The sequence below is a fragment of the Electrophorus electricus genome, chromosome 15 (genome assembly GCF_041902795.1).
Source record: "Electrophorus electricus isolate QZ-2024a chromosome 15, ASM4190279v1, whole genome shotgun sequence".
Classification (NCBI taxonomy): Eukaryota; Metazoa; Chordata; class Actinopteri; order Gymnotiformes; family Gymnotidae; genus Electrophorus; species Electrophorus electricus.
Genome location: NC_137511.1, coordinates 3,700,848 through 3,725,263, shown reverse-complemented (window position 1 = coordinate 3,725,263; position 24,416 = coordinate 3,700,848). Strand labels below are relative to the sequence as shown.

The 24,416-nt window shown below is 48.1% G+C and overlaps 1 protein-coding gene across 4 annotated transcripts in view; it reads left to right on the top strand.

Annotated features, from left to right (window-relative positions):
* Positions 1-15,696, top strand: part of snx29 (sorting nexin 29) — a 66,702-nt gene extending 51,006 nt beyond the window's left edge. For 2 of the 4 annotated variants that reach the window (XM_027006018.3, XM_081697852.1), the window contains exons 19-21: positions 1,360-1,500; positions 10,420-10,559; positions 14,362-15,696. In XM_027006018.3, coding sequence (XP_026861819.3) covers positions 1,360-1,500; positions 10,420-10,559; positions 14,362-14,491 — 411 coding nt within the window. In that variant the 3' untranslated portion in view covers positions 14,492-15,696. The remainder of the gene's footprint in view (positions 1-1,359; positions 1,501-10,419; positions 10,560-14,361) is intronic. The other 2 variants (XR_014117232.1, XM_081697853.1) reach the window with 2 other exon arrangements.
* Positions 15,697-24,416: the final 8,720 nt, after the last annotated feature.

The window sequence follows — 24,416 nt, the reverse complement described above, 5'->3', positions numbered from 1 at the left end:
ATATTAGTGTTTTTGTAGCTTTGATCAGGAAACACAGTTTTACTGATGTTTTAGCGCTCACGGCTTCAGACATAAACTTTCAAAGGTCTTAACGTGGGTGTTGTGACCCATTATTAGTCATCAGACATAAAGCGGACTTAACCAACTGGCCACTAAAAGAGACATACGATGCAATATATTCCTGCCCAGTTACACACAGGTAGAAGCTGCTTCCTTCAGGGGCTTATCTGGCAGTGAGGGCCAGACAGACCTGACCAGGGTGTACTGTTTTGCAAAGCTTGGAGCAAAGGCCCGCTTACACACACACACACACACACACACACACACACACAGACAGAGCATGAACTTTCCACAGTACTTAATGCAGATTAATTGCGACACAAATAATGTGCAATGCAAGAGTAAACATAAAACATGAATGAATTGGTAAAAAAAAAAAAAATCAATACCGCATTATGAAAGTCTCCTAAGTAGATCAGATGTCCTACTTTCCAAACTGGGGCTGACACACTAGCCACAGTTTCCCATTGCTCTTCAAATTCCTTCATGGACTGGATCGGCCTGCTTTTTGTAGCTGGTGAATACCAGTAATTCAGACATTTGGGTGGACACTGTAAGTGGTCAGGCGTCTTGTGCCTTGGTCAGTCCACATCACTGCTGTCCAAGTGCACTATGACTCCATGACTCTGTTAGTGAGATCTGGGGTTGCATGCTGAGACGTGCACCGCCTCAGCTGTCTCCTGCCCTCAGGTGCCCTCTTGCTTAGGGCCACGGACGCTGCATCTGAAGGGTGATTACCAGTCTGACACGGGTACTCCATTGAAGCCTGGGCATCAGCCCCCTGACGCATCCGAGAAGGGGAATAAGATCATTTCTTTTATTTCCTCTCTTCATTAGCATGTAACTAAACTTTCACCACTGGCCTTAGGACATTATGCTACTGGCTCTCTCTGCATCTCAGAATCGCACAGTCTCTTTAGCATGCACGCACGTGCACACACGAACACACAATCTGCTGCTCTGCATGCCTGGTGGAAAGAAAGGTGTGTGACCTTGCTGCGATCGGAGAGCCTGCTCAGGTCATTTAAGGGTGCCTGCTGGGACTTTTGAGGAGAGGAAAGAGGCAGGTGTGAAAATAACATCGACGTCGCCCTTTGACCCCTCCTTCACGTCTTGTAATTGGCCGAGTTACATGCTTTCCCACACTCCCTTGGGTCTGCGTGACCCGCATTTTCAGGAGTGCCCTGCAAAAGGCAAAAAAGAAATAGCCGTACATAAACAAAAAGGGTTCTGTTGTCGTTTAGAGGCCACGGATGATCTGTGAGACGCTGATATATGTGCGGCGTGTGTCTCCTTTAGTTGTATATCAGGATCATGGACAACGAGTGGAACGTTTACCGGCGCTATGCTGAGTTCCGAGCGCTGCACTATCAGCTGCGGGCGCAGTTCCCCCAGGTCGACACCTTCAACTTCCCTCCCAAAAAAGCCATCGGAAACAAGGTGAGAGCAGCCCTCGCACATTTATTGCCCTCCCTCCCTCCCTTTCTCTCTCTCTCTCTTTCCCTCCCTCTCTCTCTCTCTCCCTCGCTCTCTCTCTCTCTCTTTCTCTCTTCCCCCCTCTCTCTCTCCCTCTCCCTCCCTCTCTCTCTCTCTCTCTCTCTCTCCCTCTCTCTCTCCCCCTCCATCTCTCTCTCTCTCTCCCTCTCCCTCCCTCTCTCTCTCTCTCTCTCTCTCTCTCTCTCCCTCTCCCTCCCTCTCTCTCTCTCCCTCTCCCTCCCTCTCTCTCTCTCCCTCCCTCTCTCTCTCTCTCCCTTTCTCCTTCTCCCTCCCTCTCTTTCTCTCTCCCCCTCTCTCTCTCTCTTTCTCTCTCCCCCTCCCTCTCTCTCTCTCTCTCTCTTTCTCTCTCTCTCTCTCTCCCCCTCCCTCTCTCGCTCTCTCCCTCCCTCTCTCTCTCTCTCTCCCCCTCCCTCTCTCTCTCCCTCCCTCTCTCTCTCTCTCTCTCTCTCTCCCCCGCCCTCTCTCTCCCCCTCCATCTCTCTCTCTCTCTCCCTCTCCCTCCCTCTCTCTCTCTCTCTCTCTCTCCCTCTCCCTCCCTCTCTCTCTCTCCCTCTCCCTCCCTCTCTCCCTCTCTCTCTCCCTTCCCTCTCTCTCCCTCTCCCTCCCTCTCTCTCCCTCCCTCTCTCTCTCACTCCCTCTCTCCCCCTCCCTCTCTCCCTCCCGCTCTCTCTCCCCCTCCCTCCCTCTCTCTCTCCCTCAACCTCTCCCTCCCCCTCCCTCTCTCTCCCCCTCCCTCTCTCTCTCCTTCTCCCTCTCTCTCTCTCCCTCCCTCTCTCTCTCCCTCAACCTCTCCCTCCCTCTCTCCCTCTTTCTCTCTCTCTCTCTCTCCCTCCCTCTCTCTCTCTCTCCCTTTCTCCTTCTCCCTCCCTCTCTTTCTCTCTCCCCCTCTCTCTCTCTTTCTCTCTCCCCCTCCCTCTCTCTCTCTCTCTCTTTCTCTCTCTCTCTCTCCCCCTCCCTCTCTCGCTCTCTCCCTCCCTCTCTCTCTCTCTCTCTCCCCCTCCCTCTCTCTCTCCCTCCCTCTCTCTCTCTCTCTCTCTCTCCCCTGCCCTCTCTCTCTCCCTCTCTCTCTCTCTCTCTCTCCCTCCCTCTCCCTCCTTCCCCCCTGCCATTAACACTCAGGTCTTCAGGCACCACCCGGAGCCCTTCCCCCTGGGTTAGCACCTCTGTAGCCCTGATTCTAGCATGTTCTGCAAGTATGCCAAGTATGTGTGTATGATATATGAAATCTCCCTGAAGGTGAGAGGACTGCGTCAGCATGTTCAGCTGTAGCCTTTCCCTCACATCAGAGCTTGCCTGCTAGTGTGAACATAGAGTATGTATGTGTGTCAGAATGTAGCTGAGAAAAATGCTGTGTGGGGTTGGATGTCAGAATGAAAAGTGCCATTTTGAGCACGGGCTTCAGAGCACACTGGCGAAAGAAGCTCCACTGACCTTTTGAAATCACTAGTTTCACTCATCTTTCAGCACTTTCAACACAAAGCACTTGGGCCACTAATGGCCAGATCAGTGTCTTAAAGTTTGATATGCACTGATCTTTGCTGACTATTCTGTCTGACCTTCTCCTGTCTGCTCCAGACTCTTCCCGTTTTTCGTCTGCGACAGGCCCCTGTATCTACCTGCCGCGTAGAGTGTACAGGGTCAGTGGATTACTTTGGCAGAGGTAACCCATGGCCACACCTGGCTCTCTGCCCTGCAGCCTATCAGAGTCGTCAGTCGACCATGGCTCAGTTGTGGCAACAGGTGGTGACTGACTCGTGACACCGTGCGTCTTCTCCCACTGCCTGGGACTTCTGAGCCATTGCCAGGCCCTCACAGGTGGGCATCTTGGGCACAACAGAAAAGTGTTTAAAAACCCTGTCGTCAGGAGATTGCAAATTTGATCCTCTGTGATTCCGCAGCTATCCGAGAGAGCAAATTGGCAGCGTGGCATATTGCAGCGACACTAGCCAATCATGGGCATCTGTGAAACTCATGCTAAAGCATCAGAAGGGGATGGATGGCACTGTCCTCTAATGTTACTCTGCTCCCTGAAATTCAAAACGATGCAGAGATTGGCTGCATGTGGCTTGGAGAACGCATGTGACCATCCCCTGATATGACTTAATTAGGCACTAAGAAAAATTGGGGGGAAAGTCCAAAAAAACAATATACAACCCCCCCGTTTTTGTTTTTTTGGTTCAAAAAAACAAAAAACAGGTGGACTTCTCTGAGCATGAACAAATGGCATGTGGAAGAGTCCATTCACCACATCCCAGCAACAGCCAATCAGAGGGTTGGCCATTCAAAAACATGTGGTCAACCTGTGGGCGGTTTTTAACTTGGAAAATTTTTATAAAGCAGTTTTCCAATTACCAAAAAATATTTTGGCACTGTGAAATTTACTGGCAGTCTGCCTAGAAGAGGTGTTTTTGCTCACTGACGTATTGAGTCCCATTGATGGAGCATACATATGTGAGGAATCAAGCTAGCCACGTCTCAGTCTAGTTAATGTTAGCTAGCAGACAGTGAGTGACAGCCAAAGCAAATAGATGTGTATGTGATACCCGTGTGTGTGTGCTGTGGTTGTAGGTGGTTACATGTGTGTGTGCTGTGGTTGCAAATTAGCTCACCTGTGCGTCCTTTTGGGGTAATTGGTCAACCACTTTTACTTTACTTAGTTCGGTCTGATGTTAGCTAGCTAGCACCAAGTGACGCGCATGTCATCTGCTGATTTTCTTCACGAGTCAATGAAAGAAATACAGTTGTGCGACAAATACTGGACAGCCACTTGTGCTCCAGCCAAACTAGGTTTGTCTCTAGTCTTGTTTGATTTGCACTGGGCTCCATTTCACGAGGGTCAGGAGTTTGGTGCGGACGTCTGTGCGGCGTGCCTGAGCCAGCCCGTGGGTTTGTCATTCTGAGAGCCAGGGGTCTCGTGCTGGGAGGGAACACAAAGGCCTCCTCTGTTCTCGGGCCTTTGCCACAGCGCCGCCGCTAACCGCCTGCCTCCAAAGTGTTGGCAGGAACTTGGACATGCAAATCCAGCTAGCGTGTAGAAGCCCTCGGGGCTCTGTTAGAACAAGAAAGTCGGGGGAGGGGGAGAGAGGCAGACCAGGGGAGAGAGTGAGACAGAGAGACACTCTTTACCGTGTAATGAGCACAGTGGTGGAGGTTTGATGCCGACAGTGTTTTCTCTCCTCCCCGGTGGTTATCGGCGAGGCCGCTGAGATCAGCCGTCATGCTGCTATTAATCCTGTTGTTGTCCCCTGCGAACGTACTTCGTAGGTGCTCCTCGGTGGCGGTGTGTAAAGTGCGACTTAGCCTGCCTCCCCTCCAGGTAACCCAGCGTAATGGACATGCCTCTTCTCATATCAGGGCCGCTGCTCTTACTGAGGCACTTTAAACGGGGGAGAATTTTTGTATTATCAGTCAAAGTCCATCTTCAGGCTTAGTCCTGACTGGCTCCTAAAGAATAGAAAATTATTCTAAATTACAAATGTACACAATTATTATTATAGAAAATTGATTTATATATACGTGTGTGTATAAAAATCATTAATAATTAATTATAGATACTATGTATTGTATAATTTTTTTCTTATTATTGTAATACATTTTTCCACGAGTCTTTCTAGATACTCAGGGACAAATTACAGGTAAAGGATGAGTGAAAGAAAAAGAATTCACACGCGCACGCAATCTCAAAAAAGGGCAGATGCGACTAAGAGCTGTGGGTCCACGAGTAGAAGGTGAACAGATGAGTTTTGAGATTATGTTTAAACTGGTCAAGCAAATTCAAAAATAATTTATGTTCATGAGAGAGTCTCGCAGATAAAGTGGCATGTGGCCAAAAGCCCGAGATCAAACTGACGATGAACGGAAAGCAGGAGAGATGAGAAGACCAGCAGAGGAAGAATGCAAGGCTCGGGGGGGTGTAGACCAGGAGGTCCGAAAGGTAAGTGGGGCCAGTTTGTGAAGAGCCTGAGGGTGAGACGTCGTAATCCGGGACTTTACAGTGAGCCGGCGCGGATTTTGTAGAACGTGGGTGATGTGGTCATGGTACGGGGAGGGAGAGCGATGATCCAAGCAGCAGAGTAACTTGGAGGAATACCAGAGAGGATGGAATTGCAATAGTCATAACCTCATGCTAGCATAAATAGATTAGTGTCAAGGATACTATCAGGTTAAAGCCCTGTTAGAGAAGATTTAGTGCAGCAAGAAGGAAACAATATGTTTTTTAAATTAAATTGTTTTAAGTGCATATTTAAGTGCTTAGTGCTGAGGTGAGTTTTCCGTCTTCGTTTGATGACAGCCAGGGGAAACTCGTTCCATCATTTGGGTGCCAAGACATAGAAGAGACCTCCTTGCATGTGTTCCTTGTGTCTTGAGGAAAAGAGGTTCAGTCTGGAGCCTGGAAGGTAACATGCTCCACAACGGGATCTGCTGAGTGCCTTTAGGCAGGTGGGAACTGGTTCTTTTTGGCTTTGGAGGCGAGTGTCAGTGTTTGATGTTTGACATGAGCCACTGCAGGAAGTTGGTGGCGCGAGAGCAGCAGGGGGGGACATGGCTGACCTTCTGGAGGCAGAAAACAAGCTGTGCAGCTGCTCCGATGCCGTAAAGGGGACCGCGAGCCAGGAGCACGTGGCCTCCCTGGAGAGAATCGGCCAAATTTTACTGATGATGTAGAAGAGGAAATTGGATGACCCGGTGAAATTAGCAATAGGTATTTGGAGCTGAACTGACTGTGCTGTCATCACACACCTGTTCTCCCCAGCATCCTGTCGATTGTGGCTCTGCGGGATGACGTCCTGCCCCGTCGCACCAGCCCACAATGTCTCGACTGGAAGTTACCTCTTGCCTCTCGATCCTCACTCCTCACATGTCACATGTGAGCTGCTCCTATTGTTTCACCACCCTTTTCCTTACGGCGCACCAGTCTAAAGTAGAAACCCCACCTCCACAGGCCTTCCTGACCTTATCTGCGCTTGACTAAAGCAAACGCGCACTCATTTAGTGCTCATAGATTTCTTCCTGTTTTGAGTAGTTTTGCCTCATTGCACTGAGTTCTACATTTAGGCAGATAGTCGTAGTGACAGCCATCGGAGCTGGCTAAGAAAGGGCTAACTGACCTGTTGAGTTCAAGCTAGTTGGCAGTGTTATCGATCTTTCCCATGGTTCAGAGGGGTGAGCATGATGGACAGTCCTTCCTCAGAGGCTGCAAGCCCAGTTCTGGTTCTGGACCTGTTCTCGTGAAGCAGCAGGGCTCAAACATTGTGATGAGCCGTGAACGATCCTCCAGGAATGTAACGAAGAATGCTGAATGTCTTTTAAAAAAAAAGCCTTAATTGAATTCGATATCTCTGCTGCTGTATGACACATTTCAGACTGATTGTGCTGCTGGAGTCCCTTGCAAAGCGGCTCGGAAATCCCACCGCCCTCCCAATTTGTGAATGAGCCGCAGCATCTCTGTGCATTGGGAACGCTCCTGCAGTAAGAGTGTGTGTGCAGCCGATCAGGGGGGTGGGGTGAATTGTGTGACGTATGGGTTGGTCGATTGCATCCCAGCTCCGCCCATCCCCATACACTCAGGACATATCCAGCCTCTTCCCTTTATGCCCTGACGGCAAATCCTAAAAGGCTGAACTGTCAGGGCTTGGGACCAGCGGACGTGCCTGGTGCTGCTGGGAGGGCCAGCCTCAGATCCAGGGTGCCCTCACCCCAGAGCAGGGCCCACCTCAGCCTGCTGTCAGACCGTCACAGCCAAAGCTTCTCGGCCTCCAGCTCCCTCCAGGTGGCGGCAGGGAGCGATCGTAAGGACGCAGCCCCGGTGCGCGGTGCCAGGTTGCCCCGCACGAGCACGTTTTCCTACTCCGAGGTCGCCGCGCTCATCTTTCAGCAGATGACTAAACCTCTTCTCTCGTCTCGTCATGTGCGTTTGTGTGTATAGGCGCGTGTGTACGTGGTGCTCCGGGCACGTCTCCGAGGAGCGTACGCCGGGCAGGCAGTAGAGGTGGGCAGGCCGGTGCTCGGTGTGCGTGGCACTGCTGTCGAGACTGGCGGCTCCAGATCGCCCTGCCTGCTCTGGGCTGATAGTAGTCCCATGCGATTGGGAGCGTGCTAATCCCCACACATGCTCTCTGCACTGCACATGCGCTCCTGCAGCAGTTCTACTACACACACGAACTCCTTCACAGCACTCATTCTGGACCTCTGTATAGTGTGGGGCTTCGCTCTATGGGGAGCCGTTGAATTGGTGAACCGTCACATTTGTCAACAGCCTCCTAGACACAATATCGCTTTACTTTCGTTTTCCAAACTAAGCTCCTTAAATGTCCCCATTCATGCTGATCTCCAGCGCTGCTGTTTTGGTGAGTGGACGGAATGGTGCGCCCGCTATCCTGATCCTACCTCTCACAGACGTCAGTCATCAGACTTCCCTAGCAGCTGCGCTGCACAGATGGAGAGAGGGAAGATCTGAGTGCCGGAATGCCGCGAGGAGGACGGAGCCGCAGGCGAAGCCAGAGATTCCCGGCCGGATGGCACCTCCGTGCCACGGCGCTCCACGGGGAGGACGGGCGGCTCGGGACAGCTCCTCCGGCCCCGCCCCGCTCCCCCTTTCCAAAAGGCCTTGCCTGGCGCTAGGAGCGTAGGCTGACCTGCTTGTTCACGTGCCGTTTTTCGGCCCCGTTTCATCATTTCTTCGTGGCCTCTCTGGGCTCTTCATTAAAGACTCCGCCCTCGGGGGAACGGAGACGGCCCTCGTTACCGCTGTCTCCATATTCCGCTTTCTTGTGTACACTTGTGTACGCTTGTGCACCCCCCCGGAACGCGAGCACAGCAGAACACGTGAGCTGCACGTGAGAGTTCATTGGTCCAGTCTAGGGCGCTTGGTCTGCGTTGCGCAACCTTTCGGTATTGTCTTTGAGGGGCAGTGCCGTCGTGTAAGCTGTCTGTAATATGAGGACCGCTGGCTTATATTGATTCCTTTGTTTCACCGCAGATCAGATGTTCAATTAAACGGAGGGGTCAGAGATTATTAATCTCATTAATCTACGACTTGAATTCCTTTTCTACCACAGAACCAGGCTGGAGATCCCATAAAAGGATCAGTGTATCATCACTTTTCATATGCACAGCACTTGAAAGCCACACTGACTTCCTATAAAATTTAATTTAATCATCTTGTTTTAAATCTTTATATGCGACACCTTAATCCTTTAGTCCTTTGCCCATTATAACTTTTTTCCACATTCTTTATTAAGGATTGTGCAGTTATGGCAGGTCTTGAATCAGTTTGCCGTTAACATCTTGGCCTGTCTGAGCTGGATTCTGTGAATTGAGCTGCTCTGTGACCTGAGCGGTTCTGTGTGAAGCCCGACACTGTCCTGGGGTCAGTGGATATTTCCACACCCGAGTAGGCGCAGGCACCAGCCATGATGAGGGCTGCCAAAAGGCCTCTCACTCGAGGAGGGCGGTGATGCTCCCATATACCGTAGCTGCGTGACTGACGGACGCGTCCTCTCCTTCACGCTCACTGCGTCTCGCCGGTCAGGATGCTCCTCTCGCTGAACGCACTCTTCACCCCCCACCCCCACCCCCCGAAGAGCCCCAGCGGCTTGTCAAACCGAACACCGTGTCGGAAGTGGACGAGAAAATAACTCCTTTATTTCATCATGAGCTTTGATTGGCGACGACCGCGGCGGCTGCCTGCTGTTTCTGGGTATAGGCTGTACTGGCTTCCTGCAGGAGGCTGCTGTTTAAAGAATGGCTGGGCTGCAGAGCGCATCCCAATTAGATGTTTGCAGGGATCTGCCACGTATGGCCAGGCTGGGGGGGATCGCTCACCTGGATACCCCCCCGTTACCCTAACCGGCCTCCGCCTCCATTACTTCCTCTTCTCGAGGCAGCATCACTCTGCCACGGTAGTTGTATTGTCGTGTACTGCACTACTGCAAGGTGGATTGACTCTCTATAAAATGAGGTGAATTGTAATTGAAAACATTTGAAATAACCATGCGGCTTCCGATTGTGTCAAGTACAATGTAAAACGAACACCATGTGTGAACACTGTGTTTTCTTTTATGCGTACGTTATTGCGCTTGCGTTTGCTCTCCTGAGCGGGACATTTAGCATTACCTGGAGCGGCGGATGCTGCTTAAACGGTCTTGTCCGTGCTGAGGCAACGGATGGGATTTGTTGGAGGCACCGATGGTCTGCGTGAGGACCTGCGTGTCTTGAACCAGAGCAGGAAATAATGCCTGACCAGCAAAGCCAGTGTGAGGGCAGCACTCACCCTCCATATCCCCGGTCACCATCAGTGTCCATGCCTTTTCATGCCTGTTAAAGCGGACTAACTATTAGAACGTGGTTGCCTAACCACAGACTACTGCGGCTACACCTCCAGTGGGCTTGGTGCGGTCACCATGGCCTGGTAGACAGGGACGTGTGACAGATATCCACACGGCCAGAAGCAGGTGTGTTCCGCCTGGATGTCACGGGCTTGGGGTGAGGTCTGCCTGTTATCACCCATATGTAGGGTGGCACGTCAGAACCCGCGGGGCAGAGGGGTGTTTACGACCCCAATCGCACTTTCACTCTTTCTCTGTGTCGTTCTTTCACCGTGACTCTCTCTGACTCCCTCGCCTCCTCTCCTCTACTCTACTCTAAGCTCTTATTAGTCTGCTCTCATTCTTTCCGTTCCTCAGGAATATGTCTCTCCGTTGATGGCTGTGTAATGTGATGTGAGGCTAGACTGATGCTCAGAGGAATTACCCAAGTCTGTTCACAATGTAAATATTTCAGCCTGTGTTCTCACTCTGCGGGTGCTGTGTGTGTGTGTGTGTGTGTGTGTGTGTGTGCCCGTGCATGTGTATGTGTATGTAGGATGCTAAGTTTGTGGAGGAGCGGCGGAAGCAGCTGCAGGGTTACCTGCGCATGGTGATGAACAAACTGATCCAGACACTCCCTGAGTTCACCGCCCAGCCCAGCAAGGACACACTGCTCCAGCTGCTGCCCTTTTGCCAGTGGGTACACACACACACACACACACACACACACACACACACACACACACACACACAGACTTTGTTTAATAAGTCCTGCTGCAATATTGTTGATACTGAGATTTTAGTTGGCATAATTTAGGGACCATTGCTGAAAGCAGAAGCTAAAGCACTTTCCTATCACATTTCTATCATTTATCATGTCATTTACTGTGCCTGCTGTCCTCCTGTGTGTTGGTAAATCGTGTGGTGTGGATCTGTCATTCATCAGTCTCACTGCTTCAGTCTCCATGCCGTCTTAGGGCCCAAACTTGGCTCATCCATTTATCAGCTTCACCATCCTTTCACACACTGGTTATCACCGAGTTCCTGTCAGCACACTGACTCCCAGCCAGCTCCAATTACAAACAGGAGATTAATTAAAAAACCCTCGTCCCCTGCATCAAAACGATCAGGATCAATTCAAAGGGAATCCTTGGCCTGGCTCAGCAGATTGCGAGCTAATTTTAATGGCTATCGGGTTGATGCCATTTGCACGTTGAGCCAGATGAGGCGTTGAAGTGCCCATCTGGGGGTGTGGAGGAGGTGAGAGGTGTGTGTGTGTGCGTGTGTGTGTGTGTGTGTAGGTCTCTAAAATTAGGGTAGTTTTGAGGTGGAGGGTGGGTTGAGTGTGGAGGCGGGTGCTGCCAAAATGTGGGTCACAGCCTGCAAGGCATCCTTGCAGGCACTCCTGACTCATAGTGTGGCTGATATTGTACGGCTCTGTCAGTGGCTGTTATTATAACGTACATTATAATGTGGCTGTTATTATAATATTATAATATATGTTTTGGTACTGTACGGCTCTGTCAGTGTCTGTTTTGATACCGTATGGCTCTGTCAGTGTCTGTTTTGATACCGTACGGCTCTGTCAGTGTCTGTTTTGATACCGTACGGCTCTGTCAGTGTCTGTTTTGATACCGTACGGCTCTGTCAGTGTCTGTTTTGATACTGTGTGGCTCTGTCAGTGGCTGCTTTGATACTGTACGGCTCTGTCAGTGGCTGTTTTGATACTGTACGGCTCTGTCAGTGGCTGTTTTGATACTGTACGGCTCTGTCGGTGTCTGTTTTGATACCGTACGGCTCTGTCAGTGTCTGTTTTGATACTGTGTGGCTCTGTCATTGGCTGTTTTGATACCGTATGGCTCTGTCAGTGTCTGTTTTGATACCGTACGGCTCTGTCAGTGTCTGTTTTGATACCATACGGCTCTGTCAGTGGCTGTTTTGATTTTTGCGCTGCTCTCGTCCCAGAGCTGCACATGTCTGTTTGCTCTTTACTAAGTGGGGCTGCTGTTTCGCGTTTATAAGCCCTTTTCCCCCTTGAATCCAGCAGCGCTGCTCGCGTCTGCGTAGTGAGCAGCTTCAGAGACCTCGCCTCTCGCACGCCGCTGCAGAGCAGCCTGCTGCCATAATATAAACAAAGACCCCACCTCCCTGCCCCCGTGGCGACGAAGCAGGAGCTGTCTGTCACGCTGGCGAGCGTGTCAGTGCGGCTCAGGCGACCCTTTCATCTGAAAATCTGCGCGCATGTGAGCTCTTGAGCGTGGAATCCTGCGTCTCCTAAGTACAGTGCTGTCTTGGCTTATTGGGGGGTGGGGTGGGGGGGAGAGAATGTTTTTGGACGACGAGGCCTGTTGCGGCACCGTCTTTCTAGAACAAAGGGCACCCGCAGCACTCAGGAAGCACTTTGAAGCGGCTGACGCTCGGCTCAAGGGCAGCCAGCCGAGGGGGTCGTGGCCGGCTGCGCACGTGGCCCGTGCCCGCTCGCACGCCACGTGTCCTCTTCTCAGCCTGTCCGTCAAGTTTGTTTGGCACCTGGAGGCTGACGTTCCTTCAGTCTGCCCTGAAGAAGTCCTTCACCGGAGCACCTTTCCTTATTGTGGGTCCGCCTTTAAATGGGTCTCCCCGGGTGAGCGTCTAGCGCGCAGGGCTGGCCGAGGCTGTTCTATGCTTCAGAGCTGAGCTCTATTCTGCGGGGCTCCCGCTATGGATCGCTGAAGGTCTGCTGTTTAGATTGCAGCACAGGCCATCTCTTTGTGTACAGACTGAATAGTGTATGTGACAAGGAGAGGTACTCTGTGTGCGTGTGTGTGTGTGTGTGTGTGTGTGTGTGTGTGTGTGCGTGTGTGTGTGTAGGCAGAGATGGATGAATAGATTGAATAGTGTCTGTGGGAGAGGAGGGATGGATGGCATCGCCCCACTTACCTGCAGCTAACTTCCCCCTGCTGTTCAGGCTTGATTGAAAGTTGCTCAGTGGCACCCTTCCCCCCGACATTCTCCATCTCTCTCCCTTTCTTTGTCCCCCCCTCTTTTTCTCACACTTTCGCTCATTTTTTCTCTCTGTCTCTCACTCAATCACTCACTCGCTCGCTCACACACACACACACACACACCTGATATGAAGGCAGAGCAGTGCACTACTGTATTTAGAGGAGATGGAGCATCCTTACAGCCATGTGTCTGTGTTTCAGAGCTGTACACTTACTAAAGTCGCGTGTCATGTCACCGTGGCCAAGTCTTTGTCAGCGCTGATATTATTAGCTGGGTTCCAGCCCGTGCTCTTTCTGCATGTGTGAGTGTCTCTGTGCCCTGAAGAAATGGAGTCAAAGGCGAAAAGGAAGCTCAGAGAGTCTTGAACTCTGAGCCCTTTCTTCCCCAATCTCCTGCAGGCCATTAGTGGCTGCAGCAGACAGGAGTCACTCTGACTTTGCTCCTCTCAGGATCCACGTTCCTGCTCCACCTGCAGGAGACGCTGGACCACAGCATGGATTCAACATGAATCACACCCTCCGGGCAGAATATCAGCCACGCTTCTGATGTCTTTGTTTTGTCTTTTTTTCCCCCGACCCACACGCACACACACATGCATGCGTGTGCACGCACACACCCACCCACCCACCCACCCTTGTGTGCATTCTCATAAAGAAGCCACAGGGGCATGATTTTCTCAGGTGGTCGATAGCTCCCTTGGTTCCTGTCTAGTGTGGTTGTCATGGTAGCCAGCGAGTGGGGTAGCATTGCAGCTATCTTAACTGTATGGCACACGTGTATGTGCGAGCGTGCATGCACGTGTGCGTGTGTGTGTGTGTGTGTGTGTGTGTGTGTGTGTGTGTGTCTGATCAGCACTGTACTACCTCAGGGATGTGGTGCTGCTGTTAACATCCATTCCTAACAGTCTCAGAGACCAACAGTGGCTCCCAGTGACCATTGAAGTCAACCAGCACACCCACAGCCTCATGCAGAGTGAAAAATCAGTTTCAGTTAAAAAAATATCAGTCAAATTTCCAAGGGATTTTTTGCATGTTGGCTAATCTACAGAGATTCCTTTAAGCTATTGATTTGCACAGCTGAATCGAAAGCAGCAAAATGATTAAAAATCACCCCCGACAAACATAAATCACCCTGACAACCACATTGTGTTGTTCTTAGCAAACTTGTATACATGTGCCTGATCATAAATGTTTTTGTTTGCGTTGTTTTCTTTCAGAGAGAATTTAAATGAAATTGGTTGTTTATTGGTTTTCCTTCATTATGGTTGTTGTATTATTATGATATTGCATTTCATATTTTCCAGATGTACATATCTTTTGTTTTCTGAAAGGGCATTTAATCAGTTTTGAAAAATTTTTTTTTTATTTTTAACAAAGTTAAACAAAACCCTTTTGTTTCCAGTATTACCTGTTAAGTATGGATTAAACGCCTGGCAATCACGACATTTAACCCAGCTCGAGTTACACCCAGATTAGCACAGCCATCATGTCATGTCTCTTCTATGTGTCTACAGGGACACACCGAGTGCCAACGACGGTGGGACCAAAACGGCCCGGCCGAAGTCCTCGGCACGCCACTCCCGCCTGGGCCGCGGTTCGGGCCGCGAGGCCCGCAACCCTGAGCCCCAGAGCGGTGACCTTTAACCTCCCGCTCGCAGGAGCTGCAGTGGGAGAGCTGCTTCCCTCTGACCTGTGGGCTTTAGGAAAGGGAAAAGAGGACAGCGGTCTCCACCTTCGGGACTCGCGGTTAGAGCTGTGCTCGGCCGAGTTCACGATGCACGGGAGTGCCTCAGGGACAGAGTCCGGCACCCACTTCGGTTCCTGTCTCTGGGTTTTGTGGTGGAGCGTTCTGTTACTGTGGTGCTTAGAGTTGATCAGGGCAAAGCAGGATGTAACTCTTACATGAACGTTACGGTAAAACAACTTGCACATGGTCCTCTACTCCACTCTACCAAAATAAAGGGGACATACTTTTTAAAAAAATATAATTTCCTACCATTCTGTATTATATGTCAGGTGCAGTAACATATTACAGTACTCTTAAGTGACAGCGTAATAGCTGAACAAAACCAATCATCTTTTTTTCCCCCCAGTGCTTAAATGTCCATGGTGTATTCAGGAAAAAAAATATGTGGCTTGTAGCGAAACATCTGACGACGGTGTAAACTTGAATATGCTGCTTGGGTTAACTGAATGTTTATGTATTGGCCCATGAGGTCAGGGTAAAGGGAACTGTTTTTACCCCCACGGCGGAAATGTCTCGGATCTACACTCGTCTCTGCTGACCCAGTGTTTTGTAAGACGATGCCAGCCACACAGGGCAGAGTGGCGCCTGGCTAACAGTGATTACGTCAGTGGACGGAACTCCTCTGAAGGAATGAACAAATCCCATTCCTGTGAGCGCAGCGGAACGCCCTGTGTGCACATAAGGAACGCGTTATCCATTTTATTTGGCTCCCTATGACAAATTACAATGTCACTGCTTATTGACTGTTAAACTCGTAATGTACATTGAAATGAAATCGTATTCAAATGAGTACATTGTTGAAATGCATTGCACATGTAATGGCATGGCCATTAGTCCGCGTTAGCGCTCTGTTTGTCTGTTAGGACCTGTTGCCATAACTCAGCTCCTTTAAGCTCTACATGTTTTGCAGTCTTTTGTACTTATGCAGCACTCAGCAGACAGGACCCGGTGGTTCATCTTAAGTGAAGCAGCTCCTGTACCCGGGTAGATTCACAGTTATCAGCCGTCTTGCAGTGCCATGGCCGCCAGCCTTAAACCAGTAAGAAGATTGAAATGAATACATGAATATATATGTAAAGTACAATAAAATACAACTTTGCTACACTGTGTCAAATCTGCCAAGATTTTGAATACACACACACACACACACACACACACACACACACACACACACACACACACACACACACACATGTCCAAATAAGATTCCAGGTGAGTAATAACAGTGTACTATAGTAAGAGATGTAGAAACAACAGGATGTTTCAGACATAGGTCCTTCATCAGGCAGATGGGAGAAGGACCTCTGTTTGAAAGGAAGAGAAATTCAAAACTGGTGAAGTACACAAGGTTTACAGGGAAACAGGACGTTTAGGACAACTGATGAATGACTTCTGTCTGAAATGCCCTGTTTCTCTGGAAATTGTGTGTGCTCTGTGTACTTCCAATAACTACATCTCATGCTACAGCACACACCAGTTACACACCTGGATTCTTCTTTGCGTGTATGTGTGTGTATATATATGAGAATAGGTTACAAAGGACATAATAATTAATATATATATATATATATATATATATATATTTGTTCATCAACTAGAGAATGAGGGGTGAAGAAATAAAGTGACTAAAGTCCATTGCTGAGAGAGAACGCCAAAAATCCTGAGTGTGTGCAAAAGCTGTTTGTGTCTGTGTGTCCATCTGTATATCTGCTGTTCATCTGTCTGTGTGTGTCTGTCTGTGTGTGTGACTGTCTGTCTGTATATCATCCGTTTGTCAGTCTGTGCAATAAAAGTCTGTACAATACAGACTTTTGTTTCTCATTGTTCTTGAGTATGTTGTATTCTAATTAATGGTGTAATTATGCTCTAACAGTGACTGTGTAAAAGTGATTTCCTTACGTGTTCACACAAGTTTATTGCAAGATACAGATGAAAATCAACTTCATATTAAGATTATTGTTCATTTAAAGCCCAGAGATATGACCTTGCTGTTCAGTCGCTGCATATGGAATGAACTGCGAATGCTTGTCTCTGACGGGAAAACGCGGGCGTAGCCGCTCACGAGTGGCGGGTGCAGGGTGGGTGGTGGCGCTCTCCACCTCGGCTGGGAGAAGCGGCTCTGTTGCACGGCAGCCCTGTTGGAGGCTGATGACATGCCAGCGAGGTGTTGCTCCAGCAGACACCCACACTCCTTTTACTTGTGATCTTGCTGAACAGATTATAGATGTTCCTGTCAAGCCTGTCCGGTTTCCCGTGCGGGTCATTCCTCGTGTGCTTGCTTGTAGCTACTTAAAGCTCGATGTGCTTCCGCACGAACGTGCCTTTTTATTCATACGGTACATGTCGCTTGTCTGTGCTTCAGTGGAATGTGATTTCCATGCATTGCCCTTTAGCTGCAGGACAGAAGTGACAGTGACCATACTTAACATTAGGATGTTGTATAAATAGGTTCTTTAAGAACAGAACAAAAGGAAAATGTTACCTTGCTGTAATTAAACTTAAGAGGCAGTGGCAGCAACAGAATAGACAAACATCATCACAGGTGTTAATAATGTAGCCTCGTCCTAAAAGAGGGATAATTGAGTATCCATTGGATTTGGTGTGCCAGTTCTTTGCACTGTAAATAAAAGTGCACTTTCCTCACAAGTTGACATATTCCTGATTCGGGAAAACTGAAGTGTCCACTGTTGTGGCCCGTTGCCCTTTCTGTGAAGAACATGGGATACACTACATCGTCTGGCTCTGTTTGAATAAATGTGCTTGTCATTTCGGTTCACAGCAGCGCTCCGCCAATGCTGCACAGTGTCCAGGCTGCCACACGGACAGCCAGCGAGGGCAGTGGTGATCAGCATGCAAAATTAATGCCCAGAAAATGACCTTTTCTTCATAGTGGAGAAAATGGCAGGATAGAACAGACTGTACAAAAGGTGGATTTGGTTCTCTTCACCAGTGACCATCACAGAACACATGGAACTGTGTTAATATATGAAAAAGAAGTAACACGTGTCTCCTGAGACGCTTTTAAAAACCAGTGTAACACTGACTAAAAAGTGGCCGTCTCAGCTGTGTGGGAACATGGCTGTGAGCTAAAAACCGCAGGTGATTAGTGCAGTCGGTGTTTAAGCCATTTAGAATACTAAACACATAATCTGAATCAGAGTGGAAGCAAAAACAAATATGGAGAAAGTATGACTGAACGCATACGTTCGTAAAACTAAAGCCGGACTTAAAACCTGCAGAGAACAGGGCTGTCTGGCAGAAAGGTTCACCACCAGCAGTATCCCCCGTCGGCTCCTCAGTCAGACCGAAGGCAACGGCCAGATAGGGAGAAGCTGCCGATGGCTTTGTCAGTACACACGGCATCTGCATAAACAGTTGGGTCGGGAGGATGAGCCAGATTCAGATGGTAATTTGTTGTAGCTCAGGGATCATCTGCTGTTCTGGGTATCGGCTGCCTGGAAAAAAGCTGCAAACCGACCCGCTTTATTCCCGTTGGGAGGTTAAAGAGGGAAGCCCTGCTCTGTGCTGGAAGATCACACTGGTGGTTTGCATGATCATATTTAGGGATCAGTTTTCCAGGCACGTACGTAGTCAACTTAATTACATTGACGTCGGGGATCCTCTTCTTAGGTGCCTCCGGGGTTCTGGGTACGCCTGGCACAAAGACACACGCTGTTCACTTTCTACTGAGGTCACAGTTCAGTGAAAGTGAGAGACGCCACTGATGAAAGCCACTGTTGAAGGAGAGAGGCTCACGTGACCACATCTCATTATGGTGAAGACGCAGCGTGCCACGACTGGATCACTGAAATCAGATCACAGGGCATAATGCAAGAGGCGGACAGGGCTGGGGACTGTGGCATGCCATGCTAGGTCTTCTGTGTCTGGGAAACCTTTTAGTTGGAATAAAATTGTACGGTGCATGATTAATGGAAAGAGAGGCCCTTTTCTGGACCACTGAAAAGCACAGGCAGTCCAAAAAGACCATTCCTGTAACAAGCATGTATCTGTGTGCTGTTTTTCAGACAGCCCCTTTGTTTGTACTAGATGTAATTATCACTAATTTATGGTGATTATGCTAATTTAGAGAGAACCAGTATTGGATACAAACAAGCCGAGTGTTGAGAGGGGAGCAAGATCTAGGGTTGTTTCCAAAGCTCTATTAAACTGCGTTTCAGACATTTTAGAGGACGTTTTACAGTGATAACAACAGTAGCGGTCCGAAATGTAGCGCACGTAGCTGTTATCTGGTTAAGGCTCGGGGCTCGTCTGAGGCAGCCGTAATGAAGGATTCTCTCTGTGGGCAGCGTAGACGAGCCCTGCGCCCTCCTGTGTGACTCTGAACGATCGGAGGCACATTAATGATCTACCCTAGCACACAGCCTTCACCTTCCCATGCTTCAGCCACGTGGCCCAGTGTCGGCGTCACTTAATCGAAAGCATGGGATGACTTCTGTCTTCTTGATTGAGTAACATTATATGTTTTTTATAAACACCATGTGGAAAGCACACAGGCACACAGGGGCTTCAGTCCACTTACCTGGAGCACAGTGGAACTCCTGTCCTGTGCAGCTGCACGGCGAGTTTGTGTGCCGCCCCTGAAAATCTACTCTCTGATGGTGTAGCAGACAGAGGACTCGGGACACTGTCTAATTAGCCACTTAATCATAACGAGTGGTAGCTGATGGCAAGTGCCAGTACCTCAAAGGAGTGCGAAAGCAAAGCCAAAAAAAACCGAAACTACCCAGAATGGGGTTGGACACAATCTGCTGCCCTAGATACAGCAGGCTGATACAGAGGCTAAGGGCTCACGTTTCATTCTTCCTCTAATTTTACTAAAGCAGCCATGTTCCTCTTATAGCAGGCCTGGTTCAGGTCACATTGTGGGTCAGAGGAGGTACAATTTGGGTCTTTAGTGTCAACCTGAACCTTTTGGGGACCTCTGCCATGCATCTATACTGAAGTGGTGCCCTGCATTTGCACAAGATGAGGGCAGACGTCCTGTCGGGACTCATTTTAAGACAGCTGAGTGATGGGGGCCGGCCCCATTTGTCAAGCGTTTTTGAGCACTTTGCTTGCAGCCTGATGGGGAAGTGCAGGTGAGCGATCAGACGTTCTGCTAGCGGCATGCCCACTCTTGTATTACAAGCTCTCTGCTGTCAGAGATGAATGTTCTTCATAACGAACAGACTTGACAAAAACATAACTTACTGCGCCAACATAAGGTAAGATACCAGAATGTACTGCACAAAAACTTTGTTTTAAAAGAACATCAGAAAGTTTTTATTCTTCTTTTCTGGGCACCAGAAGCTCACGTTTTGTTGTGCCTGGCTCCTCTCGTAAGCTTCCATGCTAACGCACTCCATTTCACACTCATTTGCTGTGGTGTTTTCCTGCTCTTGCACACATGCCAGGTGGGTCCCTTCACCTTCTCATGCTACAGTTGCTTTTTATCTTGCCACATGCGCCTGCCACCGTTCGTATGTGGAAGGATCCTGTTCCTAGTAGACGTAGACCCTTTCTCTCTCGCTTTGGCCCTGGCTGGGAGTCCCTCGAGCAACGTTTCTGAGGCTGGAGGTGAACCTCGTGCTCTTTCACACCAACAAAGCACTTTGACCTTGAGGAGGACTGAACTGTTTAGCCGTCTCCCAGCTCAGGGAGTCAACATGCACTGTTCTTGCCCAATGAAGAGAAATTGTAAGAATTTGAGATTTGAGCTTTTTAATATATTGAAAAAGAAAAATGACTGCAACTAAACATTTAATAGAGAAGTGAGAGGGACCCAAAGAGGATTTCGACTCGATAGGCTGCATTTCACTTGATGTGCTTGTCAGTTTGTCAATTTAAAGGCTTGTGTGAGTGGTAAATAGATGTTTATCTCTGGGGTATTTTTGAAGAGATGCTTTCAATCGGTTCTGGGCAGCAGAGGCACTCAGAGATAAACTCCAGTTAAACTCCAGATAAACATGCTTCTGTACTAGACCAGATCACTTCATACTGCAGTTTGAATGCTCCTTTTTTCAGGTATGATTGAGCTCTTTTGTGACCTTTCACGCCTTTATCCCAGAGAATTGTAGTGTTTGTCCAAGTGAAGGCATCAGAGAAGAGACATGCTATCAGGCTGTGCTCACAGCTGAGGCTGGCGCTTCCGGCAGTATGCTTTGCTGTCGTGGAGTACACAGTGCCTTTGCGTTACTGTGTAATTACCTTCCATATGTTCCTGTGAGACCACATTTGCTTTTGCAAAATGTAATATTTGACTGTAGGAACAGTGGGGAACAATATGCGCTTCGTTCCTTGGTTTTGGTAGTTGTGCCTTAACCGGCATGTTTGGACGAGTGTCAGAGCCAGCTGTTGGGAGCGGGGAGACGTTCCGCTGGCCGGCAGACATCTCCGCTCTGACTGGAGGAGAGCGCTCCATTAATGGAACGGGCGGATCGCATGCGCCCGCCTGTCAGACTGCGTAAGCCCCCGCTGCATGGGCTGAGGAGGGTGGTGAGAAGAAGCGAGCTCCTGGCAGCTCCATCATCACTGATCGGATGTGGCTTGCTCATGGGGCTCCACATGATTGCTTGACCCGCCGGGGTGGCTTTGTGGTCGGGAACTGTGGTCAGAGAATCGCAGTGGCATTGTGTCTCCCAATGGCTGTTCATACCACTATGAGGTGGTTATTTTCCACTTTTCAATGTTTTTTTTTTTTGGAGACCTCAGCTATTATTACTACTTCTTGTCATATAAAATGTTTGGATGATGTGTCATGTCTTCAGGAAGCCATTTTGTGCACAAATTCAGGCCCTTCTATGTCCAGTGTGAAAATCATGTACCACTGCACATCACCATGGAAACATGGCTTTTCTCTTTTTTTTTCTTTCCTGCAAAGATATTAAACCCACCAATGTCTGTTTGAACATCATTTTGAAAACGACTGGAAAACATACTTCACTGAGTGAATAAATGTAGCCCCACTCCAAAAGCACAGTGAGTGACTACATTTGCATTCTGTATGACGGCAGACTTTCATGTCAGACTGCGCAGTTGATTCAAGGTGGTTCGCTCTCTCTGCTCAGGTCTGAGGTACCAAGGCTGCTGTAAATGGCCTGGCCTCTCAACCCTGCATGTGGAGCAGCGCATTAATCACTTCTGGTGTTTGGCTGCTATGTTTTACTGGCTCAGGAGTTTCATACTTCCAATGGTTTGAAAGTAAGAAAAATATGTATTTGTAATTGTTTTTTTTTCTTCTGGAAATAGGTACAATTCTTCTAGATTCAGTCCTTCAAATGTCTTTTTTTTTTAAGTATGTCTGGCTTTTAGAGTACAGTCTATAAAAAAACTTGGATATCTCGGCATTATGACAATAAGAATGAAGTAAAAGGGTAAAAAGAAATTGTCAATTTTTCTGGAGGATATCTTCAGTTTTTCTGGAGCGTTCCCATATGGGGCTCTGTGTGGGTGTGTTGGGGAGGAGTGGTTGGTGTACTGGGTTTCATGAAGGCATCTGCTCCATATGGACTGATGAGAATGCCCCAGTAATGGCTGCCACATCTGCGCTGTCACAAGCCCTAAAGTAATTCGTGGTAACATGAGTGCAGTGTCCAAGGCACAGTGTCTACACACACGGACGTCCCACTCAGTCCCCTGTGTATGCAAACATGCATATCACAGATGCGCTAGCAATATGGATCATGTTCGCCACATGCCGTCCAGCTACCGATTATAAGAAAATACCATCATTGTATGCCATGTTTTGTGCCTGAATGGCCTTTGTGACCTATAGCTTATTATTGAGTTACTGAGTAGCTCTGCAAAACTGAGGACAGAATTTTGACTAGAAGAATAGATTTATGAGTTGGTTTTCAATGTCTGTGAGAAGGAGGTGCGTTGTATTTATTTATGCTAAAAAAAAAAAAAAATTCATAAATCAGTGAGCCTCTGTCCTGTCACGAATGGCCACCCTCCTGGCGTCCCTGTTGTCATGGTTTTCCTGCACTCCCTGGTTCCATGCTTTAGTTTCGTTTTCCCACCCCTCGTTTGATTTTCCACACCTGTCCCTCGTTACGTTTGTGTATTTAAACCATGTCTTCTTGTCTGTGTTTTTGCTGGTCTTTGATTTATTGCATGTGGTTGGTTCGTTGTGTTTGCATGTGTATTCTTATGGTGGTTTCTTTGAACTCTGTGTCTTTGTGTTCAGCTAGCCTCCGTGTTTCCTTATAGCCTGTTCCCCTGTTTGCTCCCGTGTGTTTAGTTTTAGCCTCTGTGTTTTGTTACTCGTGTATCTTAGCCCTTGTCGCGTTTTATCATGTATCCCCGTGCTCTCCGTGTTGGCTCTTTGACCCTGGACTACGATAATGACTCTGATTTTGGATGTGCCCCAATTAAATCTCGCTCTTTTCCGCACATGCGTCCGCCTCCTTACCGCTCATCGTTACACATCCCAATGGAAATGGGAGCCGAGGAAAAATAATATGATTATAGTGACCAAAATTAGCACAGTTATCAGTATTATATTATTATGGAATTGTTATTATTGTTGTTGTTGTTGTAAATACAAATGAGTCTTATGAAGACATAATGATCGTAGTTGCACTCAACCCAACAACTGACGCAAGTACTGTTTCTCTCCTGCTGGAAGACTTTTATAGCCCGTTCCACGACTGCTGGATTATAAATTAACGAATTGTGTTGAGTTACTAAACTGCATAATGTGTTACCACACGACGATGTGGAAAACAATAGCGTAAAAGCCGTTGTTGTGTTGTTATTATTAGGCCTATTGCTGTTTGTATTATTAAATACCCACATCACAAGAATGCGATAGCCTACATCTGTTGTCTGTTGAAATCAATTAGCATACAATAGTCTGCTAGGTGTTTTTTTTTGGATGATATTACTTTCTCAACCTACAGAAACACTCTAAAATGAAACGCAGATCCATGTTTTTAAATATAAAGGTTAAACCCTCAGTGCCAGCACTCCCATGCCTGGTTGGAGAGTTGAATTTCCAAGTGTGGACTTGGAGGATGTGTTAGTCACTGCAAATCAAGCGCAAAGGTGAAGAGTCGAGGCTTCTTGTGCATGTTGTTTTCTGCTCGTTTTGGTATAATACGCTCATTTTAGGCCATTTCAGAATATAACGATATTACTAAAGAGTGCAAAAACGCGAGACTTTGTTTAACTATTTACTGAACTTCATCTATTTACATTACATTGTAGTTACAATGGAAAATGTAAATATGTCATTTTACAAAATGGATCTGTACATTCTATACATTGTGTACATATATATACACAACCATATACATTGTACATTGTGTATATAAACATAATATACATATATTGTAGATACATTGTTAATATATTTTTGTACATATATAGAATATCTATATTTCTCTATGTACCCCTGTTTTCTTTTTCCTCAGTGTGGACAGAGCACTCTCCACCATTTCACTGCGAATTATACTGTGTATGACTATGTATGTGACAAATAAACCAAACTTGAAACTTGAAATGCATACATAAAGTAAAATGGTCCAAACATTGTTCTGTTTCACAAATATTCAAATACAAATGCACACGGTATTCATTCTTAATGGCCATTCATCTCTGAAGCTGAGGCAAAAAGGAAGTGCAGATTGCACTACAGAAGTGACGGCGTGTAGTGGTTTTACAGTAGGTAACACCGAAACCTTCAGTTTACATTACTGACGAGCTGTGATCAAGCAGCTCAGACAAACCCTGCCCTCCATTCCGAAGTCTCACGACTACTCTTCACTGAGTCCCCTTAGAAGGCTGAAATATGTCAGGAGCTCTATCTGTGCCTTCCGC